This window comes from Monodon monoceros, unplaced genomic scaffold (genome assembly GCF_005190385.1).
Source record: "Monodon monoceros isolate NGI ecotype Baffin Bay Population unplaced genomic scaffold, NGI_Narwhal_1 Super_Scaffold_12, whole genome shotgun sequence".
In the NCBI taxonomy this organism is placed as follows: Eukaryota; Metazoa; Chordata; class Mammalia; order Artiodactyla; family Monodontidae; genus Monodon; species Monodon monoceros.
The window spans coordinates 112,503,238-112,526,250 of NW_021703768.1; the positions used below are offsets into that span (position 1 = coordinate 112,503,238).

General features: G+C 39.6%; 2 protein-coding genes across 5 annotated transcripts in view; both read left to right on the plus strand.

The window, feature by feature from the left end:
• The window catches only part of PCBD2 (pterin-4 alpha-carbinolamine dehydratase 2), a 52,840-nt gene extending 48,376 nt beyond the window's left edge, over positions 1–4,464 (plus strand). For all 4 annotated transcript variants that reach the window (XM_029217851.1, XM_029217852.1, XM_029217853.1 and 1 more), the window contains 2 exons: positions 2,933–3,013; positions 4,206–4,464. In XM_029217851.1, coding sequence (XP_029073684.1) covers positions 2,933–3,013; positions 4,206–4,301 — 177 coding nt within the window. In that variant the 3' untranslated portion in view covers positions 4,302–4,464. The remainder of the gene's footprint in view (positions 1–2,932; positions 3,014–4,205) is intronic.
• A 5,223-nt stretch (positions 4,465–9,687) lies between these two features.
• The window catches only part of CATSPER3 (cation channel sperm associated 3), a 37,157-nt gene continuing 23,831 nt past the window's right edge, over positions 9,688–23,013 (plus strand). The window contains exons 1-2 of the mRNA XM_029217673.1: positions 9,688–10,096; positions 11,721–11,874. Coding sequence (XP_029073506.1) covers positions 9,996–10,096; positions 11,721–11,874 — 255 coding nt within the window. The 5' untranslated portion in view covers positions 9,688–9,995. The remainder of the gene's footprint in view (positions 10,097–11,720; positions 11,875–23,013) is intronic.

The window sequence follows — 23,013 nt, forward strand, 5'->3', positions numbered from 1 at the left end:
CTGAGGAAAATACAAATCTGGAGGGTGTTTAGATGTACTTTTTCTTTTTTAACATTGTATGTAGATAGGGTAGATGCTTTTTCTTTGATCAGTGTACCTCTTAGGATATGGATGTTCTCTTTTAAGTCATTTGTGATGGAATAGATTTTACTACTACGCTGATAGCATTCTGGTGGTCAGAGATTTGAGGAGCACTTCTGATCATGTTCAGATCATCCATTCAGTAGATCCATTTGGCTCTTGGGCAATGTTAAAGGATTCTAAGCATCACTTTGGACCTTTTAGGATAGCTTGGTTCAAAGAAATTGTGGCTACAGGGCTTAAGAACTTAGACAGTGACTGTGCCCACCTGATTTCTTGTTATTCAGCTGTTTTCCCCAGTCAGTCTGCATCAAAGTGTTATTCCACCGTATATTATCTTTGTTTAGTATACGTGTGTCAGTCTCTGTTTATCGCACATGGGAAAAGGAGAGAGCCATTCTTCTGAGAGAAAGCAACTGGAATCTTAGATTCTCAAGTCTGTGGGAGGGCTTTTCATTTACCATTATGTTTTGTGAAGTTTACGGTATGTCGTTTGGCCAGAAGCAGTAGTGGTAGCAATATGTGCATTCTGTGCCAGGTGCTGTGCTAAGTGTTCTTATATCCCCATCTCTCTCTCTCTTTTTTTTTTTTTTAACATCTTTATTGGGGTATAATTGCTTTACAATGGTGTGTTAGTTTCTGCTTTATAACAAAGTGAATCAGTTATACATATACATATGTTCCCATATCTCTTCCCTCTTGCGTCTCCCTCCCTCCCACCCTCTCTCTTTTTTTTTAATAAAAATAATTACATGACCGTTTTATTATTATCTTCATTTTACTGATAAGAAAATTGAGGCTCAGAGTTAGATCACATGACAGTTGAGTAGTAGAATTGGGATTTGAATCCCTGGCTCAGAAATCCATGTCCTTGGGACTTCCCTGGTGGTCCAGTGGTTAAAACTCCACAGTCCCGGGGCTTCCCTGTTGGCGCAGTGGTTGAGAGTCCGCCTGCCGATGCAGGGGACACAGGTTCATGCCCCGGTCCGGGAAGGTCCCACATGCCGCGGAGCGGCTGGGCCCGTGAGCCATGGCCGCTGAGCCTGCGCGTCCGGAGCCTGTGCTCCGCAATGGGAGAGGCCACAACAGTGAGAGGCCTGCGTACGGCAAAAAACCAAAAAACAAACAAACAAAAATAAACTCCACACTCCCAATGCAGGGAGCCTGGGTTCAATCTGTGGTCAGGGAACTAGAACCTGCATACTGCAACTAAGAGCCCGCATGCCGCAACTAAAGATTCCACATGCTGCAACTAAAAGATCCCGCGTGCTGCAACTAAAGATACTGCATGCCACAACTAAAAGATCCTGCGTGCTGCAACTAAAGATCCCGCATGCTGCAACTAAAGACCCTGTGCAGCCAAATAAATAAATATTTTTTTTTAAAAAAGAAAGAAATCCATGTCTTTAATGTCTCTCGGGGTGGTGATGAAATTGTAAATCTTCTAAAGCTAAATGAGAATAAGGCATTATAGGCAAACAGGGTAAAAATTCTCATAATAATTTAATACAGGTTAACTCTGTGTTTGAATAATTAAAACAGACTTTCTCATTTGACTTGTTCCTTCCCCTCACATAGAAAATCAAATTGTGAAATGAGAAGGGGTGGGAGAGTGAATATTGTTTTCCTACTGATAATTCCATACATAGTTAAATGGACTTTTCTTGAACTTCCTTCCTTTTCCTAATAGGGAAGACTCTTCTTCAGGCATTAAGTGTCAAAATGGAAATCTTTATCCTGAATAAAATCGATTCTGAGATAGGAACCATTATGAATGACAGAATTGTTTGAAAATGGCATCTTCCATATTTCTGTTAACTTGGAAATGCACTCTTATGTCATTTGGTGATCCAAAAAACATAGCGCAACTAACATCAGATTGTTTTTTCTGGATAGGGGTAAAGAAGTTAAATATTTATTTATGTGGCTGTAATGGGTAATGCCTGTGAATTCCACTGTAACTTTGTAATTAATGTACCACTTCCTTACAGTCTTACCAAGTATTTCTGCCTTATGGACACGGAAGAGACAAACTCTTCTACTGTTTGCAATTACCCTCATAAAAATTTGAAAGCAAGCAAAAAAATGGTTTTTTTCCTCTCAGGACAAGTTTGCCTTCTGCTTAACAAAATTAGGTTTGCACTTTCCCTGTGGTATGAAGACAGTGCCCTACAGGCCCCCACTTATGCCTGTGGCTGGCTCTGCAGCCCTCTGCCCCAAGGCGGAGTGCTTTCTCCTCGAAATGGCAGTGCTGGGCAGTAGCAAGAAGACCCTGAGTGGGCAAGCCCATCTTTTCTGTTCCACTCTGGATGTCAATGAAAACAGTCTCTCATCCCTTACTGTCCTGCCTGGCGGATGGGATGGTTGTTCATGTCTCCCGGAGCTTTGGCTTAAGACACACTCACAAGACATTTTCCCATAGTCTTTGTGGTCGATGCCTTAGTTAGCAACCCAGTCACTAAAAACAAAAGGAGCAGTGCTGCAAGAAAAGTGCCTTCTAAGATTTGGGGCCAGGTAGTGAGATCCAGGACACTGAATTAAAGGGAAATTATTCCTTCTTTTGGAGAGTCTCGTCCTGAGGAAAATTAAACAGCCCAGACAGGTCACTGGGTGAGACCAATTTCCCGGTTTGTTTATTTGAGCCTGATTGTTTGTCACCATCCAGCAGCAGGTCACAGTCCTGCTACACTGCTTCCCCAGCTCTGTGGAGAGCATTCGCTTTCATATTTGATTCTCCAGGCTTCCCTAAGGATTCTAGCCATGTTTTTTCTGGTCGGGTTGCTCTGGTATCTCTCTCAGATCCAGGGCAGGGGGCACTGTCAGTCATCACTTTCGACTTCATCTTATGCAGGCATTTGGCTTTATGTCCCGAGTTGCCCTACAAGCAGAGAAGATGAATCATCACCCGGAGTGGTTCAATGTGTACAACAAGGTAACTGAATTGCCTGATTTTGGAATCACCATAATTATGGAGTTTAAGAAACTTCTTCCTTCCTTTCTTGCTTGTCATCCTGTGCAGCTAAGTGTCATTGTGCTTAGGAAAATATTCTCTTATTCTTTCTCTCAGAATCCCTGTGTATTGCTGCAAATTAGTAAAAAAATGTTCAGATCTACTCAAGACAACAGTGACTGAGTTCTTTATTTTCATGCTTATCTTCTACAGACACTAGTATGGAAAAGTTGGGCCAAATTAGACTCCTGAATTAAACTTGAATATCTGTCATGTAGATACATTTTTAAACCCTCTTAAGGTAAATTATTGAAAGAGATGGTAGCAAATAAAGATACGGCCTTATTTAATAAATTTGCTCAAGAACTATTTATTAAATTCTCTATTCTCAGTGGGAACTGACCTTCCTAAGAGAAAGAGCAGACTGAAAAGACTTCATCAAGGAGTTTTAAGGGGGCACAGTGAAAAGAATAACACTTGCCCAAAAAGTGTCCTTGCCTTGGTGATCATGCCATGTGGAATTTCTTATCATTTAGATTTCTGTGAGATTTCTATTATCTCTTTGAAAGTCCTCTTTGAAAAAAGATGATTTCACATTTTTGTGATTTAATTGCAGTAATTCAGAGCATACAGGTACCAGCATAAACTTTTATTTCCTAGTTGCCTCTCTTTGCCCATAATTTTGTTTTTGCTTTTTAATTGATTTGTCAAGAGGCAACAGTCTGTTCCTCCACCCCACCCCCACTACCCTAATTTGGAAATGGGCTTTTTTTTAACATGGTTGCTAAGATATTACATTTGATAGCTTAGTTTTTCTCAGTGGCCTGAAAATAGTTGGTGTAATTAAAGTAATGGGAGTTAAAGTGGTACCTCAGTCTCTCTCTCTCTCTCTTTTTTTTTTTTTTTCCCGAAGAGTCAAGATTTGAGATTCTGGTAGCTCATTTGCCCTTCTTATGAGAGAACCTTTTTATCCCTAGGAGGCTGCTGGGCCCAGCCTGGAGTTTACTGGGTTTTAGAAATGCATTGCTTATTCATAATGCAGTATTTTCTAAATCATTTAATCTCCTCAATTCTCAAAGATAAATATTGAGTAATAGATTGATTTCTGAACTACCAAAGGAGAGCATCATGAATTGCAACTCAGGGTTTTCAAAGCTGCTTCTCTCTTCCTTAGGTTCAGATAACTCTCACATCACATGACTGTGGAGGACTGACCAAAAGAGATGTGAAACTGGCCAAGTTTATTGAAAAAGCAGCTGCTTCTGTGTGATTTCTTCCAAAACGCATGTAAAATCTTATATACGCATCTAGCTCCAATGTATTTTGAAGGCAGTTTATCAACACATGAACAAATTAAGCCGTAAATTTAGTTCACCTTTTGAACGATCACATTTTGTAAAATCAGTGCTTAAATAAAAATGATTTAAACTTGAGCCTGAGGTATTTTTCATTATATCTAATCACATATATAAGGTAAATCAACCCAGGTAATTCTATCAATAATATTAAAAAAGAGAAATAACATTTTTAAAGACCAGAAATGGGTATGGGGGAGCATTCACACATTTTTATAACCCAGAAATTCAAGTGATTATGGTGACTTTACAAATGCATTGTGTTGGAGAGCAATTGTAAGGTAGAAAAAGAATGATGAACTCTATAGGTAAAGGGTTTAACTGTATGTAACGATTCTTATGATGCTAAAGTTGATTTGGATTTTAGCTGTTGTTACTACTTAAGTAGTTACTTAATTTACAGAGATCTCAAAAATTGGGTGAGCTGTCTAGTTTTTTATCCTTCCTTTTCAGACAGGGAGAAAGAAGAAGACAAGTGTCTTGTGCAAGGCTTCCAGCAAGGTGAGGCAATAAAAGGATTCACTGTCACAGTGACCAACTTGCCAGGTCATTATTTGACATACTGAGGGGAGGAGGAACCAAGGGTCATTTTTTCCCATCATTTGCATGTTGTGACCCCTGAACTGAGGGTATGTAGCCACTGAGCTAGAAGCTACTTGGGTATTATCCGGTAATGAGCTCTGTTTACTCCATGTGTCACTGACATGAGTAAAATGGAATATAAAGTAAGCTATTATTTAAAAATTGCAGTAACTGTTCTTTGAGGGAACTCAGGAATGTAGTTATTAATGAGATTAAAAGGTAGATTAAAAGAATGTGTATGTATCTATCCAAGGAACATGCCTTATAGTAGTAGGATTTAACAAGGATCATCTTTATTCCCTGCCTTACATCAGAGGCCAGAAAAATCACTCTGTGTTACAATAAGCAAAGCTTCTCATCCCCCCCACTCCCCACCAACCCTGGCCTCTAGTCTGAGAAGTCATATGGGAATATGATAAGGAGGCTGAGCTCTCTGAAGCCAGTTTTCGGCTGGTTCTGTTGGCCTGGCAGGTATAGTCATTTTGCCCTGCGGGTGTGGAGTATACATGGGGGGTGGGGGAAAGAGAGAGAAGAGTCACCCCAGACTCTGTGGCTGCTGGGAGATCCAGAGCCTGGACACTAGAACTTGTACTTCTTTGAAACTTTTAACAGGGAAAGGCAGGGACTTCCCTGGTGGCACAGTGGTTAAGAATCTACCTGCCGGGCTTCCCTGGTGGTGCAGTGGTTGAGAGTCCGCCTGCCGATGCAGGGGACATGGGTTCGTGCCCTGGTCCGGGAAGATCCCACATGCCGCGGAGCAACTAAGCCCGTGCACCACAATTACTGAGCCTGTGCTCTAGAGCCCGCGTGCTGCAACTACTGAGCCCACGCGCTGCAACTACTGAAGCCCGCGTGACTAGAGCCTGTGCTCTGCAACGGGAAAGCCATCGCAATGAGAAGCCCGTGCACTGCAACGAAGAGTCGCCCCTGCTCACTGCAACTAGAGAAAGCCCACGTGCAGCAATGAAGACCCGACGCAGCCAAAAGTAAATAAGTAAATTAATTAATTAAATATTTTTTAAAAAAGAGGAAAAAGCAAAGCCATGTGTTTTTATAAACTTTTTCCCATATTATAGATTTGGGAGTTTTTATACATTTTATTACCAAAGATTTCTAACTCAGTGCTTCAAAGTTTTCTACATGAATTTTTAAACATGAAAAAGTGTAGACATATTTTAAAATAGAGTAAAATAGGGCATTCAACCCTTATGTACTGATCACCCAGATTTAACAGTTACCAAGATCTTGCCAGTTACATCATATAATCTCCCATTTCCTTTTTCTTTGCTAAAGTATTTAAAAGCAAATCCCAGATAGCATGTCATTTTGCCCCTACATCCTCCAGTAAACATCTCTAGAAAATATGGTCATTTTCTTGTAGAAACCAAAATGCCATTATCACACCAAACAAAATAAACTATGATTTCTTGGTATCACCTAATACCAAATCAAATTGTTCTGAAGGTCAAGAATGTCTGTGGACAGTAATTTTGTTCTAATCAGTGATCCACATGAAGTCCACCCATCGCATCTGGTTGTTGTGTCTCTTTAAGCTTTCAGTCTAGAGCGAGCAAGCCTCCTGCCCTCATTCCCTCTTTCTCTCCATATCAGTGACTTACTGTAAAAACCGAGTCCTGTAGAATATTCCACCTTCTGGATTTGTTTGTTTGCTCCCTTGTGGTGTCACTTAAATTGTTTCATTGTACCTTGAATGGAAACCTTTCCCTCTATTTTGAATGTAAGTCTGAGAGGCTTAGAAACTATTAACCTGTACTGTGTATGGCACCGTGGAGAGAGCAGGGTACAGCTAATAATTGCAGTTGTCAGGACCTGAGACTGTAGCTACTAATTAGCATCTATGTGAGAATTTGACATAAGGTCCATGTTAAGGGGTGTCGCATCTGCTGGAACTCATGAACTTTAGAGAATCAAAGATCCCATATCAGAAGTCTGTGGTAATACTCCTTGTGGTAAATTCCAACAGAATGACTCCCCAGACTTGCTCTAAGTAACTGACATTTCAACTTAAAAGAGACATTGCCAAAGTTGGAGGCCCCAACTTTCCTTCTGTTCCAAATCTTTGTGATGACAGTGGTTTCTCTGATGTGGCAAGCTTTGGTTTCCCTCTATTTTCCTTTTAAATGATCACTGGAGTAGAGGGGGTTTAAATAGCTATGACCTATGACCCTTTGCATGACCTCTATAGATAATAAATCAGGGCAGCACGTTTGACAGTGTCCTTTTCTAAAATGAAGTTAGTGAAAGTTCTGAAAATTGTGGTTACTCTCTGACGATAGAATTTAGGAAATCTTTAGATAAATAGAATAAGCATGATTCTTTATGTTTTTGCTTGAGACAAAAAGCAGCAGCATGTATGTTGCATATGGACACACACCTGACCTTCGGCAGTGTGCTGAGGTATTGGACTACTAGTGTTAATGTGGAGCAGTCTGTATATGTTCTAATCCAGAGTTTAAAAATATACTAGTTGAACTCTATAACTTTCAGTTTTGTAAAATTTCTGCAAAACAGCAAGAGGTGTAATAGGGTTTGGATATAATATGTGAACTTTGTGTTTCAATTCTAGTTACATGTAACTAGGAATGACTCTTGGTCAGAAGACTAGAGTCACCAAGCTGCCGTGCCTACTGACTGTGTGCAGCGGCTAAGGTGGTGCTGCTCAAGTCAGGGAGAGTGTAAGTTGCTGCTAACAGGGCAGAAGAGGTGGCCCTTTAGCTTCTCACCCAGGGTGCTTGTCCCGCCCACCTAGCCACAAGAAGATGCGGGTGATTTCAGTAGGCCTGGATAAGCTGGTTACTTCTGAGTCCACTCATCAGCTGGAGTTCCAGCCCCAGAATAGATTTCTTCATCAGTGACTTCAGAAAACACATTCAGGGGCTTCCCTGGTGGCGCAGTGGTTAAGAATCTGCCTGCCAATGCAGGGCACACGGGTTCGAGCCCTGGTCTGGGAGGATCCCACATGCTGCAGAGCAGCTAAGCCCGTGCACCACAACTACTGAGCCTGTGCTCTAGAGCCTGTGAGCCACAACTACTGAGCCCATGAGCTACAACTACTGAGCCCCGTGCCACCACTACTGAAGCCCGCACACCTAGAGCCCATGCTCCGCAACAAGAGAAGCCACCGCAATGAGAAGCCTGCGCATTGCAACGAAGAGCAGCCCCTGCTCGCCACAACTAGAGAAAGCCCGCCTGCATCAACAAAGACCCAACGCAGCCAAAAATAAATAAACAAACAAATAAAAAGAAAACACATTCAGCTGTGGTTGGCTGTGCTGATACTGTACACCAAGAACAGCTGGTCTCTTCTTGACTGCTTCCAGCTAGCCATCTTTCCTCACCCCTCCAAGCATCTTGAAAGAATTTTTTACATTCTTAATCTCTTCATTTCTCCCCAAAAGTGTGCTTTGGAGCTTAAGGAGCGGAAGCATAGTAGTGTATCCTTGGGATTCCTGGAAATAGAATCCCACTAGGCTCAGCTACTTGAGTGAGCGTAAGGATCCCTGAGGTACATTCACATAGCACAGATTTACCGAGGGCCTCCTATATGGCCCGGCGGGATTAGGCACATTGTTGAATTGGGGCGGGTGGAAACAGAGATGGAGAACTGATTCAGGCTCTCTCTGAGCAGCTGCTCCAGGAGGCCACTGTCAGGGTGTGGGCAGGAGCCCAGAAGGCGTCAGGGGGCATATGACCAAAGGAGGCAGTAGGAGGAGCTTGATCCCTGAGGGAAAGAATATAGACTAAGACAGTGAGGCCAAGGTTTGAAGCCTGGGGACATTAATCAAAGTGTTTTTTAAAGCTTTGCTGTTGATGATTTTAAGTGGAGAGATTGGTAAGATGTTATTTCCCAGTTCAGTATACCGCTTGCCTACAAGAGTATTTTTCTTTGTGAGATGGTCGTGTTCACTTGTTTCAGAATGCCTGGGGCAGTGGAGGTGGTGACGTGGTCACCTCCTTTTATTATGGCCCAAGGAATTAAGGTTCCAGGAATTTGACCAATTTGGCCAACTAAACATTTAATTCAACACAGGGCTACCCAGAAGCCTCTGTCTTGATTTGCCTTGGAAGCCAAAGGGGCTAGGAGAAGGAGAACGAGAGAATATATTAATCCCAAGAATTGAACAGAGCAAAAATCCCTATTGCTCTTGTACCTAAAACTTCTCTACCCCAAGGCTCGTCCCTTACACTCTCTTTAGGTGGTTCGTATGTGCACATTCTGTGTCCCCAGTTAGCCAGTGCTGGGCATGGATAACTTCTTTTTTGGTTTTTTTTGCAGTACGCGGGCCTCTCACTGTTGTGGCCTCTCCCGTTGCGGAGCACAGGCTCTAGACGTGCAGGCTCAGCGGCCACGGCTCACGGGCCCAGCCGCTCCGCGGCATGTGGGATCCTCCTGGACCGGGGCACGAACCTGCGTCCCCTGCATCGGCAGGCGGACTCTCAACCACTGCGCCACCAGGGAAGCCCCAGGCATGGATAACTTCTGCTCCTCCTGTTTCTTGGGTTCTAGCCCCAAAGCCATCAAAATCTTTCCTTGTCCTTCCGGGTGTCTCCAGTGCTGTGCCCTGGCTGTGTGCTCTTGCTCTTAGAAGCCCAGAGAATTTTGCTTTCCCCTCTTCTATGACCCTTAACCTATTCTAACACATTATTAAGGGCCTCTGTCTGTCAGTTGGGGGCACTTCCTGAAGGAGGGGCTTTTGTCTGGCCTGTCTCTCAGCTTTAGCCCGGAGCATCACAATTGCAGGGTGCTTGTGACTCTTTTGCTGAACAGAGGTGCTCGGTCTCCTTGGGAAGAGAGGATCTGTGGGTAGACCAATGGGGAGCTCTCCTCTCCAGGGGCCTGCCGGCTAGTAACATACCAGAATGTCCAAGAGTGACTTCATAAAGCAACGATGCCCTCTGTGGACACTCCTCTGAGGCCTCTTGGAATCTAGATGCTGAGGAGATTCCTAAGCAGAGATTTTCTGTTGGATGGTAAAAGCAAGGAATAAAAATTGAAAATTTGGAAAATGTCTCAACACTTTTATCACCAGAACCACACAAGAGTCATTTCTAGCTCACTGTTTGAGAATGTGTCGCTGCTGTTCTATGAGACGTTATGGAAATTTCAGTAAATACTCTTTATTTCTCTTTCTTGTTTATAAGTGTGCAAATGGCAGTGTTGGGTCTCGTAGGCTCTTCCCACAGGCACTCATCCACTTCCCAGACTGAGGGGCTCGTCCTGGATAATCTGATTTCTGCAACTGATGAGGCTGGTGAAGTCTCAGCCAAACAGTTGTTTCCTCGGCTTTCATATCACAATTGGCTGTTAATCAAACATTCAGTCACACTCTTAATTTGACCTGTAGACTGAATGACTAGTTTGACTCCATTTTGTCCTTTTTTATTCCCTACTATGTTAGATAATTTGAAGCCTTTTTTTGGGTAATAGACCTGATTTCAAATCAGATAATGAAAATTATATATCTTGTTTTTAATAGGTTATAAAAGTATATAAATCTATATTTTTTTTACTGTGTGAGACTGGGTTCGCTTGTTACATATAATGGGGAAAAAGTAATGCATACTCTGAGAAAAATTAGAAAGCACAGATAAACATAAATAAACAGGAAAAAGAATTACCTATAACCTCACTATCCGTAGGCAGACAATAGCAACATTTTGGCTTACTTCATGCCGAATTTTTTTCTACCTATTTTGCACAATTAAGATAATTTTGAGTAGAGAATTTTTATCTTGCTTTGTTTCTATTTTGCTATCCAGTGGCTCATAAACATTTTTCTAAATCATGGAAAATGCATAGACATGTTGTAGTGTCTGTATAATATTCCATGAAATGGATATGCCATGATTTACTTAACCTGTCTTTTTTTGGTTACACTTTTAAATTGTTTCCAAATTCTCACAGCAAATATTGCTGGGATAAACATGTTTGGCTAAAGTCACTGTTTGCATTTCAGATTGTATTCTCTTGGGGTAGATTCCTTGGGTCTGAGGATACAAACAGAACTAAGGCTTTTCAGAAAAGTTGGTCAGTTTACATTCCCCTGGCAGTTTATGAGACTGCTCCGTTGCACTACACTCTTGCCAGCACTAAATGTTATCACATTTAAGCCTTTGCTAATTTTATAAGCAGAATCACTGGTTTTACTTAATTTGTACCTCCCCGATCATGCCATTTTATTTCTTTAATGAGTTGACTGTGTGTTTGCCCATTTTTTTCTTAGGGTGGTCAGTTTTTTATAATTGATTTGTAAGCACTTGTATGGCTGATTATTTGATTAGCAGTTTTCCCTACTAGACTGACAATATTTAGTTTTGCTTACCTGTATCCCAAGTGCCTACTGTATAGCCTGGCATGTAGTAGTCATTCAATAAAAACTTGTTGAATGAATAAATGAGTGAGTTGAACAGTAGTTACTTAATAAAAATTTGTTGAACGAGTAAATGAAGATGGTGCTTTGTTTTGCTTGTGGCGGAGTGGTAACCATTCTTTTTCACAGGTCTAGAGAGGAGGAACTGAGCAACTGAGTGGGGACAGACCCACCCAGTAATCGTCATACATATTTCAGTGGTCATTAAGTCAGCATTGCATTGCAATTTTAAAGTATATGTAGATTTATAGTCACAGAAGGGGGAAAGCAGACCCTAGTCCCTAAAAAAAAGTGTGCATTGTGCATTACCTTACAACAGAGCTATAAGATAATCATACCTCTTATTCAAATTTTTGACAGGAGGAAAGATACTCAGTGTCAGGCATTTGTGAAGAGAGTTATAATGAGTCGTCTCTTTAAGATAATTATGATTAGCACCGTCTCAACGAATGCCTTTTTTATGGTCTTGTGGACTGATTATAAAACAAGATACAACTTGTTCAGACTTTTTGAGGTAAGCAGACAAAATGGGTCCATTTTCTTCTGTTTTACCTGTTTTATTTCTGAAAATGTTATAAGATTTTTAAGGCATTTTGTTCAAAAAGTTTTTCTGTAGAAAGATTCTAAGGACTATTAAAATATACTCTAATATCTGGGAAGATGGTGGCAGCAGTAGTAGCAGTGACATGGTTTTTTAATCTCCCTGAATCCCTCTTAAAAAAACAGAGCAACTAGATAGCAAAACCAAAAACCCACGGACAGGATTTATATCAAAACTAGTTAACAAGAGATCCTTACCAAGAGCCACACTGCATAGTATTAGCATCTGTAGGAGAGGAAGCAGAGGGAAGTCAGTAAGTATTCATTGGAAAGTATGATGGGCTGATGTGAGAACAGCAGTTGATATTAGGAAGGGTGTTACCTAATCAAATACTGGGATAGCACAAGAGGTTCCCGAAATTTATGAAGGGGCTAGAACAGTCCAGACCCTATAAACTTTTAAAACTGACTCTCCACAGCTCCTTTCAAGGACAGTGCTCCACATTTAGGAGAAGTATTGGGAGTGGAATGAAAATTGAACAGGTTAGAGACCCAAAGATGAAGGAAGAGAGGTTCTGATAAAATTGGAAGAGGGGAACAGCACCAGGAAACCTTAAAAATCAAGCAACCACATTTTAAATCAAGAGGCAATATTTGAAGTTAGAATCACATTTTCTCAAAGTCCAAGAAAACTAATTTCACATAAAAAAGTGCAATAGGAAAAGATTGAGGTAAAATCCCATACAAAATTATTATAAGAAAAAAGAGAGTAAAGTGGAAAATAATATCATTGTAGATAATGAAAGCCCGCCACAAAGACATGTTCACAAACCAGATAAAAACTGTACCGTATTATTTCAGAAGAAGGTAAATGTTTAAGAAAATGATGTTAGATAGGAAAGAAAAGAGTGAGGTGACAAAAGTCAGGAAATAATTAGAAATAAAAGAAACTCATTTCAAAAATGAAGACTGAATTAGACTAAGAACAATTAGATATAGCCGGTAATAGCTTAAGAGAAATTAAGAGAAATATAAGATTAAGTGGGGGAAATTCTTAAACATCAGTAAGAAATGAAGAGATAAGGATTCAAGAGAAAATGATGAAAATTGAAAATTGGGGGAAAATGATCCAACTTAAGGATAATAGGAGTCCCTGAATTTGAAACAGAAACAGAAACAAAGTAAAGGAACAGAATAAACGCTAAAATCTAGGGACTTCCCTGGTGGTCCAGTGGTAAAGAATCCACCTTCCAATGCAGGGGACGTGGGTTTGATCCCTGGTCAGGGAACTAAGATCCCACACGCCACAGCACAACTAAGCCTGCGCACCACAACTACTGAGCTCATGCATCTCAACGGGAGAGCCTGCATGACGCAAACTACAGAACCCATGTGCCCTGGAGCCTGCATACCACACTAGAGAGAAAGCCCACGTGCCACAACTAAGACCAACATAGCCAAAAAAAAAAATCTAAAATCTAAGAAAAGTTACCTGAAATAAAAGAATTGAAACTATATTTTGAAAGTTGCATATTGAGAATATGGACTTATACAACAAACACCAGAACATATTCTACTAAAATGATTGGACTTTAAAGGAAAGAGGTGTGGGGGAAATTATAAGCATCTAGGCAAAGTGGCTTATAAGGAAAAGAAAATTATTATCAGACTTTGCTATAGTAATACTTTATGCTAAAAGAAAATGGAGTAAAACATTTAAGATACTTCAGGAAAGAAAATGTGAACCAAGAGTTCTAGATCCAGCAAAACTGACTTTCAAGTATAAAGGACATAGACAAACTGTCATCAACGTTAAAAAGCTTCGCTAATATTGTTCCCATGAGCCCTTCCTTATGAATCTAGTAAAGAATAAGTTTCAGCCAACCAAAATGACTAAAGAAGTATCAACATTAGGACTGGCAATGGACATTTAAAAATATGATTATTTATAGAACTAATCATAATTATGGATGAACAAGGAGATAATGTAGCACCTAATGAATATATCCACTGACAGTGAAGATATAGTATTGATTAAAAATGGGTAAGAATGGGGAGAGTCAATGCAAAAACAATTTTTAACCATTTTCGGAAATCAGCTTTGTGGTGATGCTATTAGTAGTATTATTCTGAGACTGCTGTGTGTGTAACACAAGGATAAAGCAGATGGGTAATTATGGGACAGTTTAATTCTGTTATCCTCTGTGTTCTTGAGAACCAGGTTATTCATGGAAGGAAGGAGATATGGATGTAATATAGACAAAGTTAAGTGAAAGCCCTGTAGTTCTGCATTTAAACTGGAAATATCAATATAAACTACTGAAGTATTTTACCTTTATCCATTGAAAAATCTAGAACAATGACCAACTTAACAGTTATGCATCCTTAGTGCCCATAATGTGATTGTTTTTTAAATTAATTAATTAATTAATTAATTAATTTTTGGCTGCGTTGGGTTTTCGTTGCTGCATGCGGACTTTCTGTAGTTGTGTCGAGCGGGGGCTACTCTTCTTTGAGGTACGCGGGCTTCTCATTGCAGTGGTTTCTCTTACTGCAGAGCACGGGCTCTAGGTGCGTGGGCTTCAGTAGTTGCGGAGCGTGGGCTCAGTAGTGGCACACGGGCTTAGTTGCTCCGTGGCATGTGGGATCTCTCTGGACTAGGGATCGAATCCGTGTCCCCTGCATTGGCAGGCGGATTCTTAACCACCGCACCACCACAGAAGTCCCATAATATGATGTTGAAATACCATTTCTCACTAAAAGAAGCTAGGAATTCTTAGAGAAATGGCTGATTGTAGGTCTAGGGTAGAAAATATACCAGATGAGCTAGGAATATCTTGTTGTACACATAGCAAGGAAGCTATCAAAGATTACTGGGGTCATGTCAAAAGGGCTCAGGGGACAGCTTGAAGAGGCTCCTACTGGCCAAAGATGGGAAACTTTGAGCTCAATAAGGATAATAATTACAGTGGATTTTGAAATTCATCAAATAATCTGTAAGCTTATAATTATACTAAAAAAGCCAACAGGTCACTTTTGGATGGTGACAAGGACCTAATACTTTATCTCAAAAATTGTTGAATTAAGGGAAAAAATCAAGTATTACTGACCTTTCTTATATGAACTGTATTACTGAGTAACCACATAGTAGGTAAGGGGAAGCATGTCTTTATAGAAATATCCTAGTTAATAAATGAAAATGAAATGACAGAATGTTACAATTTTTCAACCCCCAATGAGTTATAGGACTTAGGCATTTTGACCATTAGTGACTGCTTCCCTCATAAAAGAGACAACCAGACATTATATGCCTCCTATGAAAGAACAGAACCTATAACTTTTTTTTAAAATTTATTTTATTTTTGGCTTTGTTGGGTCTTCATTGGTGCACACAGGCTTTCTCTAGTTGCGGCGAGCAGGGGCTACTCTTCGTTGCGGTGCAAGGGCTTCTCATTGCGATGGCTTCTCTTGTTGTGGAGCACAGGCTCTAGGCATGCAGGCTTCAATTGTTGCAGCACGTGGGCTCAGTAGTGTGGCCCGCGGGCTCTAGAGCGCAGGCTCAGTAGTTGTGGCGCATGGGCTTAGTTACTCTGCAGCATGTGGGATCTTTCCAGACCAGGGCTCAAACCCATGTCCCCTGCATTGGCAGGCGGATTCTTAACCACTGTGCCACCAGGGAAGTCCCAGAACCTATAATCTTGCCAAAAAGATCAAACCTGAATCTGATCAAGGCTTTTCATCCAGCTGCCTATTTTCAGGCAACAGAGGACAGAGGAACATGAGTGTGCAGTCAACACGATCCAGACTGGGAAATTCTGCAAGTCAAGAAAAGTTTCTATTGATAGCTTTTTTTCTTGTGTAAAGACCATACATTCTTGTTTCTCTGCATGTCTCATGATTTCTTTTTTTGGGGGTTGAAAATTGGACACTTTAAATCATATAAGATTGGAAACTCTGGAAACCAGATACTCCCCCCTCCCTAGGGTTTTATTTTTGTTGCCATTCCTTTTTTTTTTTTTTAAAGTGACTTTCCTGAACTAATTCGATAAAGTGTATATTCTTTGTCATGTGTGGCCACCAAAGTCTCTGCTCAGTTAGCTTAATGGTCTGCTAATGATTGAACAGAGTATTCCTTAAATGCCTGGAACAAATAAGTCTCCCAGTCTTTGCCAAGGCATGTATTTAATGCGTCAGCAGTTTACAAGTCCGCCTTAGCCTTCATTCGCTGCTTGCAAAGAATCTTAAGATTAGTTAGAGGTGACAGATCAGGGCCTTCTCAGTACTTTCCTGGTACCTTCATCGGGATCCCTAAGAGTCTTAATAACTTCTCAGTTTTATAGTTAGCCAGGGGCTTTCATACATGTTATTTTCAATGATCTCAACAGCCACCCTGGAAGGTGTGTATTAATAACACTATTTTACAAATGTTGTAAGGAAGCCCATCTGTTGGACTTAGGATTTCAAAAAAAAAAACCCCAAATCTAAAGAACTAAAGGAAAGTAGGAGAGCAGTGTCTCACCAAATAGAGAATATGAGTAAAGAGAAATTATTAAAAAGAGCCAAACAGGGCTTCCCTGGTGGCGCAATGGTTGAGAATCTGCCTGCCGATGCAGGGGATACGGGTTCGTGTCCCGGTCCAGGAAGATTCCACATGCCGCAGAGCGGCTGGGCCCATGAGCCATGGCCGCTGAGCCTGGGCATCTGGAGCCTGTGCTCCGCAATGGGAGAGTCCACAGCAGTGAAAGGCCTGTGTACCGCAAAAAAAAAAAAAAAAAAAAAAAAAGAATTCATGAGAGGACTTCAACAGCAGGTTTGAGCTAGTGGAAGAAAGAATTAAAGAACAGAAAGATAGGTCAACTGAGATTTCCAGTGTGAGGAACAGAAAGTAAAATGAATTAATAAAAATGAGCAGAGACCCATGAAACACCATCAAACATACAAACATGCATGCAACAGGTGTCACAGAAGGAGAGGAGAGAAAGGGTAGAAAGAATATGTGAAGAAATAATGGCCAAAAACTCCCCGAGTTTTATGAAAAACATTAATCTGCACATGCAATAAGATCAACAAACTCCTAGTAGGATAAACACAGAGATCCACCTAGACACACTGTAAACAATTTGTTGAAAGACAAAGACCAAGGGAGAATTTGAGACCATCAATAGAGAAGTGATTCATTACATAAAAAGGATCCTCAATAAAATGAATAGCTGATTTCTCATCTGAAGCCACAGGGGCCAGAAGGCAAGGGATGTCATATTCAAAGTGCTGAAAGAAAGACTGTCAGACAAGAATTCAATACCTGGAAAAAACTGTCCTTCAGAAATGGAGAGGAGAAAAAGAAAACTGGAGAGGAGTAATGTCAGTGAAAATGCAGAGTAGGTAGCTCCAAGAGGCCACCTGTCCACAGAAACACCTAAAAAGAGGGCAAAACTGTCAGAACTCTGGAAAATAGCCAAAGGCTTATAGTAACTGAGTGAACACTGAATCAGGAAAGGGGCAACTTAAAAAAGGTAGGAAAACTTGGTAGCATTTTTACTTGTCTTTGGCCCACACCCCTCCTCAGCATGGTGATGGTTCTGAAGGTGGCAGCCTGTGTTCCCCACGTGGGACACTAGTCCCTGGGTCCAGAAACAACAGAGAAGATTTTGTTCTTAAAGAATTGTTTGTGTGTTTTGACCTATCTGAGGGGGCTGCCTGAAGGACTGATCCAAAGCTATTCTCTTTGTTTTGGATAATCTGGAACTTTCTCAGGACAGAAAGGTGGCTATGCAGAGGGCATTTCTCAAAACCACTGAAAGGCAAATGAATGACCCACTGCCACCTGGAGCAAAAAAATAACACTTGAGACAAACAATAGATATGCTGAAAGCCTGAGAGGAAAATCCAGGGAGAGAGATTCTTTGGAAAAAGAGGACATTGAAAAATTCCCATGTGTGCCATACATTCACAGGACAAGACACATGCTTAGGAAATAACTGAGAACATCCCACACTTTCACTGTGACTGATCTTTAGGCTCAACACAAGCCCAAAGTGAATGCCAATGTACAGTTGTAAGTGGCCTGGCTCAGCATTGAAGGAGTTCCTCAACACAGAGCCCATCTGCAAAGACTAAGAGAGTTTTTCTTCTCCCTCTCTTCCTCTCTCCTTTTCTCTTCCTTCCTTCTTTCCTTCCTTACTTTCTTTCTCTCTTTCTTCTTTCTCCTTCCCTCCCTTCCCTCTTTTTCCTGAGGCATTTAAGAAAATCTCTGTTTACTAGCTGACCAGAAACTACAGAGGAAGAGACTTCAGAGACCATGCATTACAAAGAATACAGCCTTTACAAAAATTGTTTAGACAAGTCACTAAACAAACAGCTACTACCCACAAAAAGCAACAAAAACAAACCCTGAGGAGAGGGAAGAATTTGATTTCCAGAGTTACCACATTGTGCAATTTAAAATGTCCAGTTTTCAAAAAAAATTATGAAGCATGCAAAGCAAAAAGAAAGGATGGCTTTTACACAGGAGAAATGAACAGAAACTGTCCCTGAGGAACCACAGACATGGGAATTACTAGACAGAGACTTAAAGTCAACTATGTAAAATATGCTCAGAGACCTAAAGGAAACCACAGGCAAAGACCTAAAGGTAACCAGGAGAACAGTGTTTCAGGAAATAGAATATGTCAGTAAATAGAAATTATAAAAAGGAATGAAACAAATTCTGGAGCTGAAAATATAATAATTAAAAAATTCACTAGAGGGTTCAAGAGCAGATTTGAGCAGCCAGAAGAAATAATCAGTGAACTTGAAGACAAATCACTTGGACTTATTCAGCCTGAGGAGCAGAAAGAAAAAGGAATGATGAAAATGAACAGAGTCTAAGAAACTTGAGGGGCGCCATCAAGCATATCAACATACACACGCATTCCAGAAGGAGAGGAGAGAGAAAGAGGAAGAACGAATATTTGATGAAATAATGGCCCAAAACCTTGCAAATTTGTTAAAGAATATATACATCCAAGAAGCTCAGTGAATTCCAAGAAGGAGAAACAAAGAGATCCACACTGAGACACATTATAATCAAGCTATCAAAAGTCAAAGACAGAATCCTGAAAGCAGCAAGAGAGAAGCAACTTGTTACATACAAGGAATCCTCCATAAGATTAACAGCTGATTTCTCCTCAGAAACTATGAGGACAGTGGCAGTGAAATGACATATTTAAAGTACTGAAAGAAAAATATTGTCAACCAAGAATTCTATATCTAGCAAAACTATGCTTCAAAAAATGACGACGAAATTAAGATATTTCCAGATAAACAAAAGCTGAGGGAGTTTGCTTCTGGTAGACCTGTGCTACAAGAAATGCTAAAGATAGTCCTTTAGGTGGAAATGAAACTAGATAGTAACTTAAGCCCTATGACAAAATAAAGAACACTGATAAATGTAACTACATAGGTGAATATAAAAGCCAGTATTGTATTTTGGGTTTGTAGCTCCTTTCTTTGTCTGTATGGTTTAAAATATGAATGCATAAAATAATAATTCTATAGTTAATGGGCACTCAGTGTATTCAGATGTATTTTGTGACAACAGAAACATGAAGAGGGGGATGGAGCTGTGTAGGAACAGAATTGTTAATATACTATTGAAGCTAAGGTTGTATTAGTTAAAAATGCATTGTTGTACATTTAAGAGGTTGATTGTAATCTCAAGGATAACCACCAAGAAAATAACTTTAAAAATGCAGAAAAAGAAATCAAAGAATCAAAGTGGTACACTACAAAAAAACCCCCAAAACACCAAAGAAAGCAGTAATGGAGGAACTGAGGAACAAAAAAGATGTGACATATATTAAACAAACAGCAAAATGGCAGAAGTAGTTTCTTCCTTATCAGTAATTACTTTAAATGTAAATGAATTAAACTGTCCAATTAAGACAGAATTGATTCTTAAAAAATTCCAAATATATGCTGTCTACAAGAGATTCACTTGAGATCCAGATACAAATAGGTTGAAAGTGAAAAATGCAAGAAGGTATTCCATGCAAATAGAAACCAAAAGAGAGCTGGGTTGGGTATACTCATATCAGACAAAATAGACATTAAAGTAAAATGTTACAAGAGACAAAGGAGGACATTATGTATTGACAATAGGGTCAGTTCATCAATAAGATATAATAGTTTTTCTCAAGTACCTATGGAGCATTCTACAGGATAGACCATATGTTAGGCAACAAAACAAGTCTCAGTAAATTAAAAACTATTGAAATCATACAGAGTATTTTTTCTGGCAACTATGGAGTAAAACTAAAAATCAGCAACAGCAGGAAAACTGGAAAATTTCCAAATATATGGAAATTAAACAACACATTCTTAAATAACCAATAGGTCAAAGAAGAAATCACAAAGGAATTTAGAAAATACTTTAAGACAAATGAACATGAAAATACAACATAATGAAACTTATAGGTTGCAACAGAAGCAGTGCTCAGAGTGATATTTATACTTGTAAGTGCCTGCATTAGAAAAGAAGAAAGATCTCAAATTAATAACCTAATTTTACACCTTAAGGAACTAGAAAAAGAGGAACAAACTATACCCAAAACTAGCAGAAGAAAGGAAACGAAAAAGATTAGAGTGAGAAACAAAATAGAGAAATAATAGAGAAAAGTCAATAAAATAAAAATTCAGTTCTTTGAAAAGATCAACAAAATTCATAAGCCTTTAGCTAGATTGACTAAGAAAAAGAAGACTTAAATTACTAATAACAGAAATGAAAGTTGGGACATTACAAATGACCTTATAGAGAAGAAAAGTTTTATAGAAGAATACTTTGAACACTTTGTACACCAACAAATTAGATAACCTAGGTGAAATGGACAAAATCCTGGAAACATACCAACTACCAAACTGACTCAAGAAGAAATAGAAAACAGACATACTGAAACAGACCTATAAATAAAGGGATAGAATCACTAATCAAAAAAACCTCCCAACAAAACAATGCACAGGAGCAGATGTCTTCACTAGTTAATTTTACCCTGCATTTAAAAAAGATTGAATGCCAATCCTTCTCAAACTCTTCCAAAAATAGAAAAGGAGGGAATATTTCTGAATTCATTCCGTGAGGCCAACATTACCCTGAGACCAAACCCAAAGACATCACAAGAAAACTAGAGACCAACATCCCTTATGAATATAGGTGCAATAATACTTGAGATACTTACGTCTGAACCCAGCAGCATGCTTAAAAAGATTATACACCATGACCAAGTGGGATTTATCCCAGGAATGCAAGGGTGGTTCAACATAGAAAAAATCAACGAATGTAATACATCAATAGAATGAAGGAAACAATTGATACAATTATCTCAGTAGATGCTGAAAAAGCATTTGGCAAAATCCAGCACCCTTTCATGATTCAAAAACCAACCAACCAAACAATTTGAACTAGAAATAGAGGGAAAATTTCTTGACTTGATAATGGGTAATTATGAAGAAATCCACAACTAACATCATACCCAGTGGTGAAAGACTGAAAATCTTTCCCCTAAGATAAGGAATAAGACAGATGCCTGCTTTCACCATTATTCAACATTGTACTGGAAGTTCTAGCCAGAGCATTTAGGCAAGAAAAAGAGCTAAAATTTATCCAAATTGGAAAGGAAGAACCGAAATTATCTTTATTTGTAGATGACTTGATCTTATGACTTGATCTTAGAAAATCCTAAAGAATACACACATATACAAACTCAACTATTAGAGCTATTAAATGAATTCAGCACAGTTGCAGGATACAAGATTAACAACAAAAATTAGTTGTATTTCTATACACTAATATGAACAATCTGAAAAGGAAATTAAGAGAATTCCATTTATAATAACATTCAAAATAATAAAATACCTAGGAATAAATTTAGCCAAGGAGATGAGAGATGTGTATACTGAAAATTATACAACTTTGCTGAAAGAAATTAAATAAGACCTAAATAAATGGAACGACATCCTATATTCATGGATTACAAAACTTGTTAAGAGGACTATCCAAAGTGATCTACAAATTCAATTCAATCCCTATCAAAATTTCAACAGCCTTTACAAAAAAGAAATTGAAAAGCACATCCTTAAATTCATATGAATGTGAATAGCCAAGACAACATTGAAAATGAAGAACAAAGTTGGAGGACTTGCACTTTCTGACTTCAAAACTTACTACAAAGATACAATAATGAAAAGAGTGTGGTTCTCACATAAGGACAGACATAGACCTATGGAATAGAATTGAGATTCTAGAAATAAATCCAAATATCTATGGCCAATTGACTTTTGACAAGGGTGCCAAGACTTTTCAGGGGGAGAAAAATAATCTTTTCATCAAATGGTGGTAGGACAACTTGATATCCACATGCAAAAGAGTAAAGTTAGACCCCTGCCTCACACCATATATAAAAATTAACTTGGGACTTCCCTGGTGCAGTGGTTAAGAATCTGCCTGCCAATGCAGGGGACACAGGTTCAATCCCTGGTCCAGGAAGATCCCACATGCCATGGAGCAAGTAAGCCCGTGCACCACAACTACAGAGCCTGCTCTCTAGAGCCCGCAAGCCACAACTACTGAGCCCACGTGCCACATCTACTGAAGCCTGTGTGCCTGGAGCCCGTGCTTCACAACAAGAGAAGCCACTGCAATGAGAAGCCCTCAGACTGCAATGAAGAGTAGTCCCCGTTTGCCGCAAGTAGAGAAAGCCCATGTGCAGCAATGAAGACCCAACGCAGCCACACCCACACAAAAATTAACTGAAAACGGATCAAAATCCAAAATATATAAGCTAGAAGAAACTCTTAGAAGAAAACATAGAAGTAAATCTTTATGACCTTGGATTTGGCAATGGATTCTTAGATATGACATTAAAAGCACAGGAAACAAAAGAAAAAATAGATAAATCGGACTTCATCAAAATTAAAAACATTTGTGAATCTAAGGATACAATCAAGAGAGTGAACATATGACCCACAGAATAGGAGAAAATATTTGCAAATTATATATCTGGTAAGGGATTAATATCTAGAACATATAAAGAATTTCCACAACTCAACAACAACAACAAAAACCCAATTCAAAAACAGG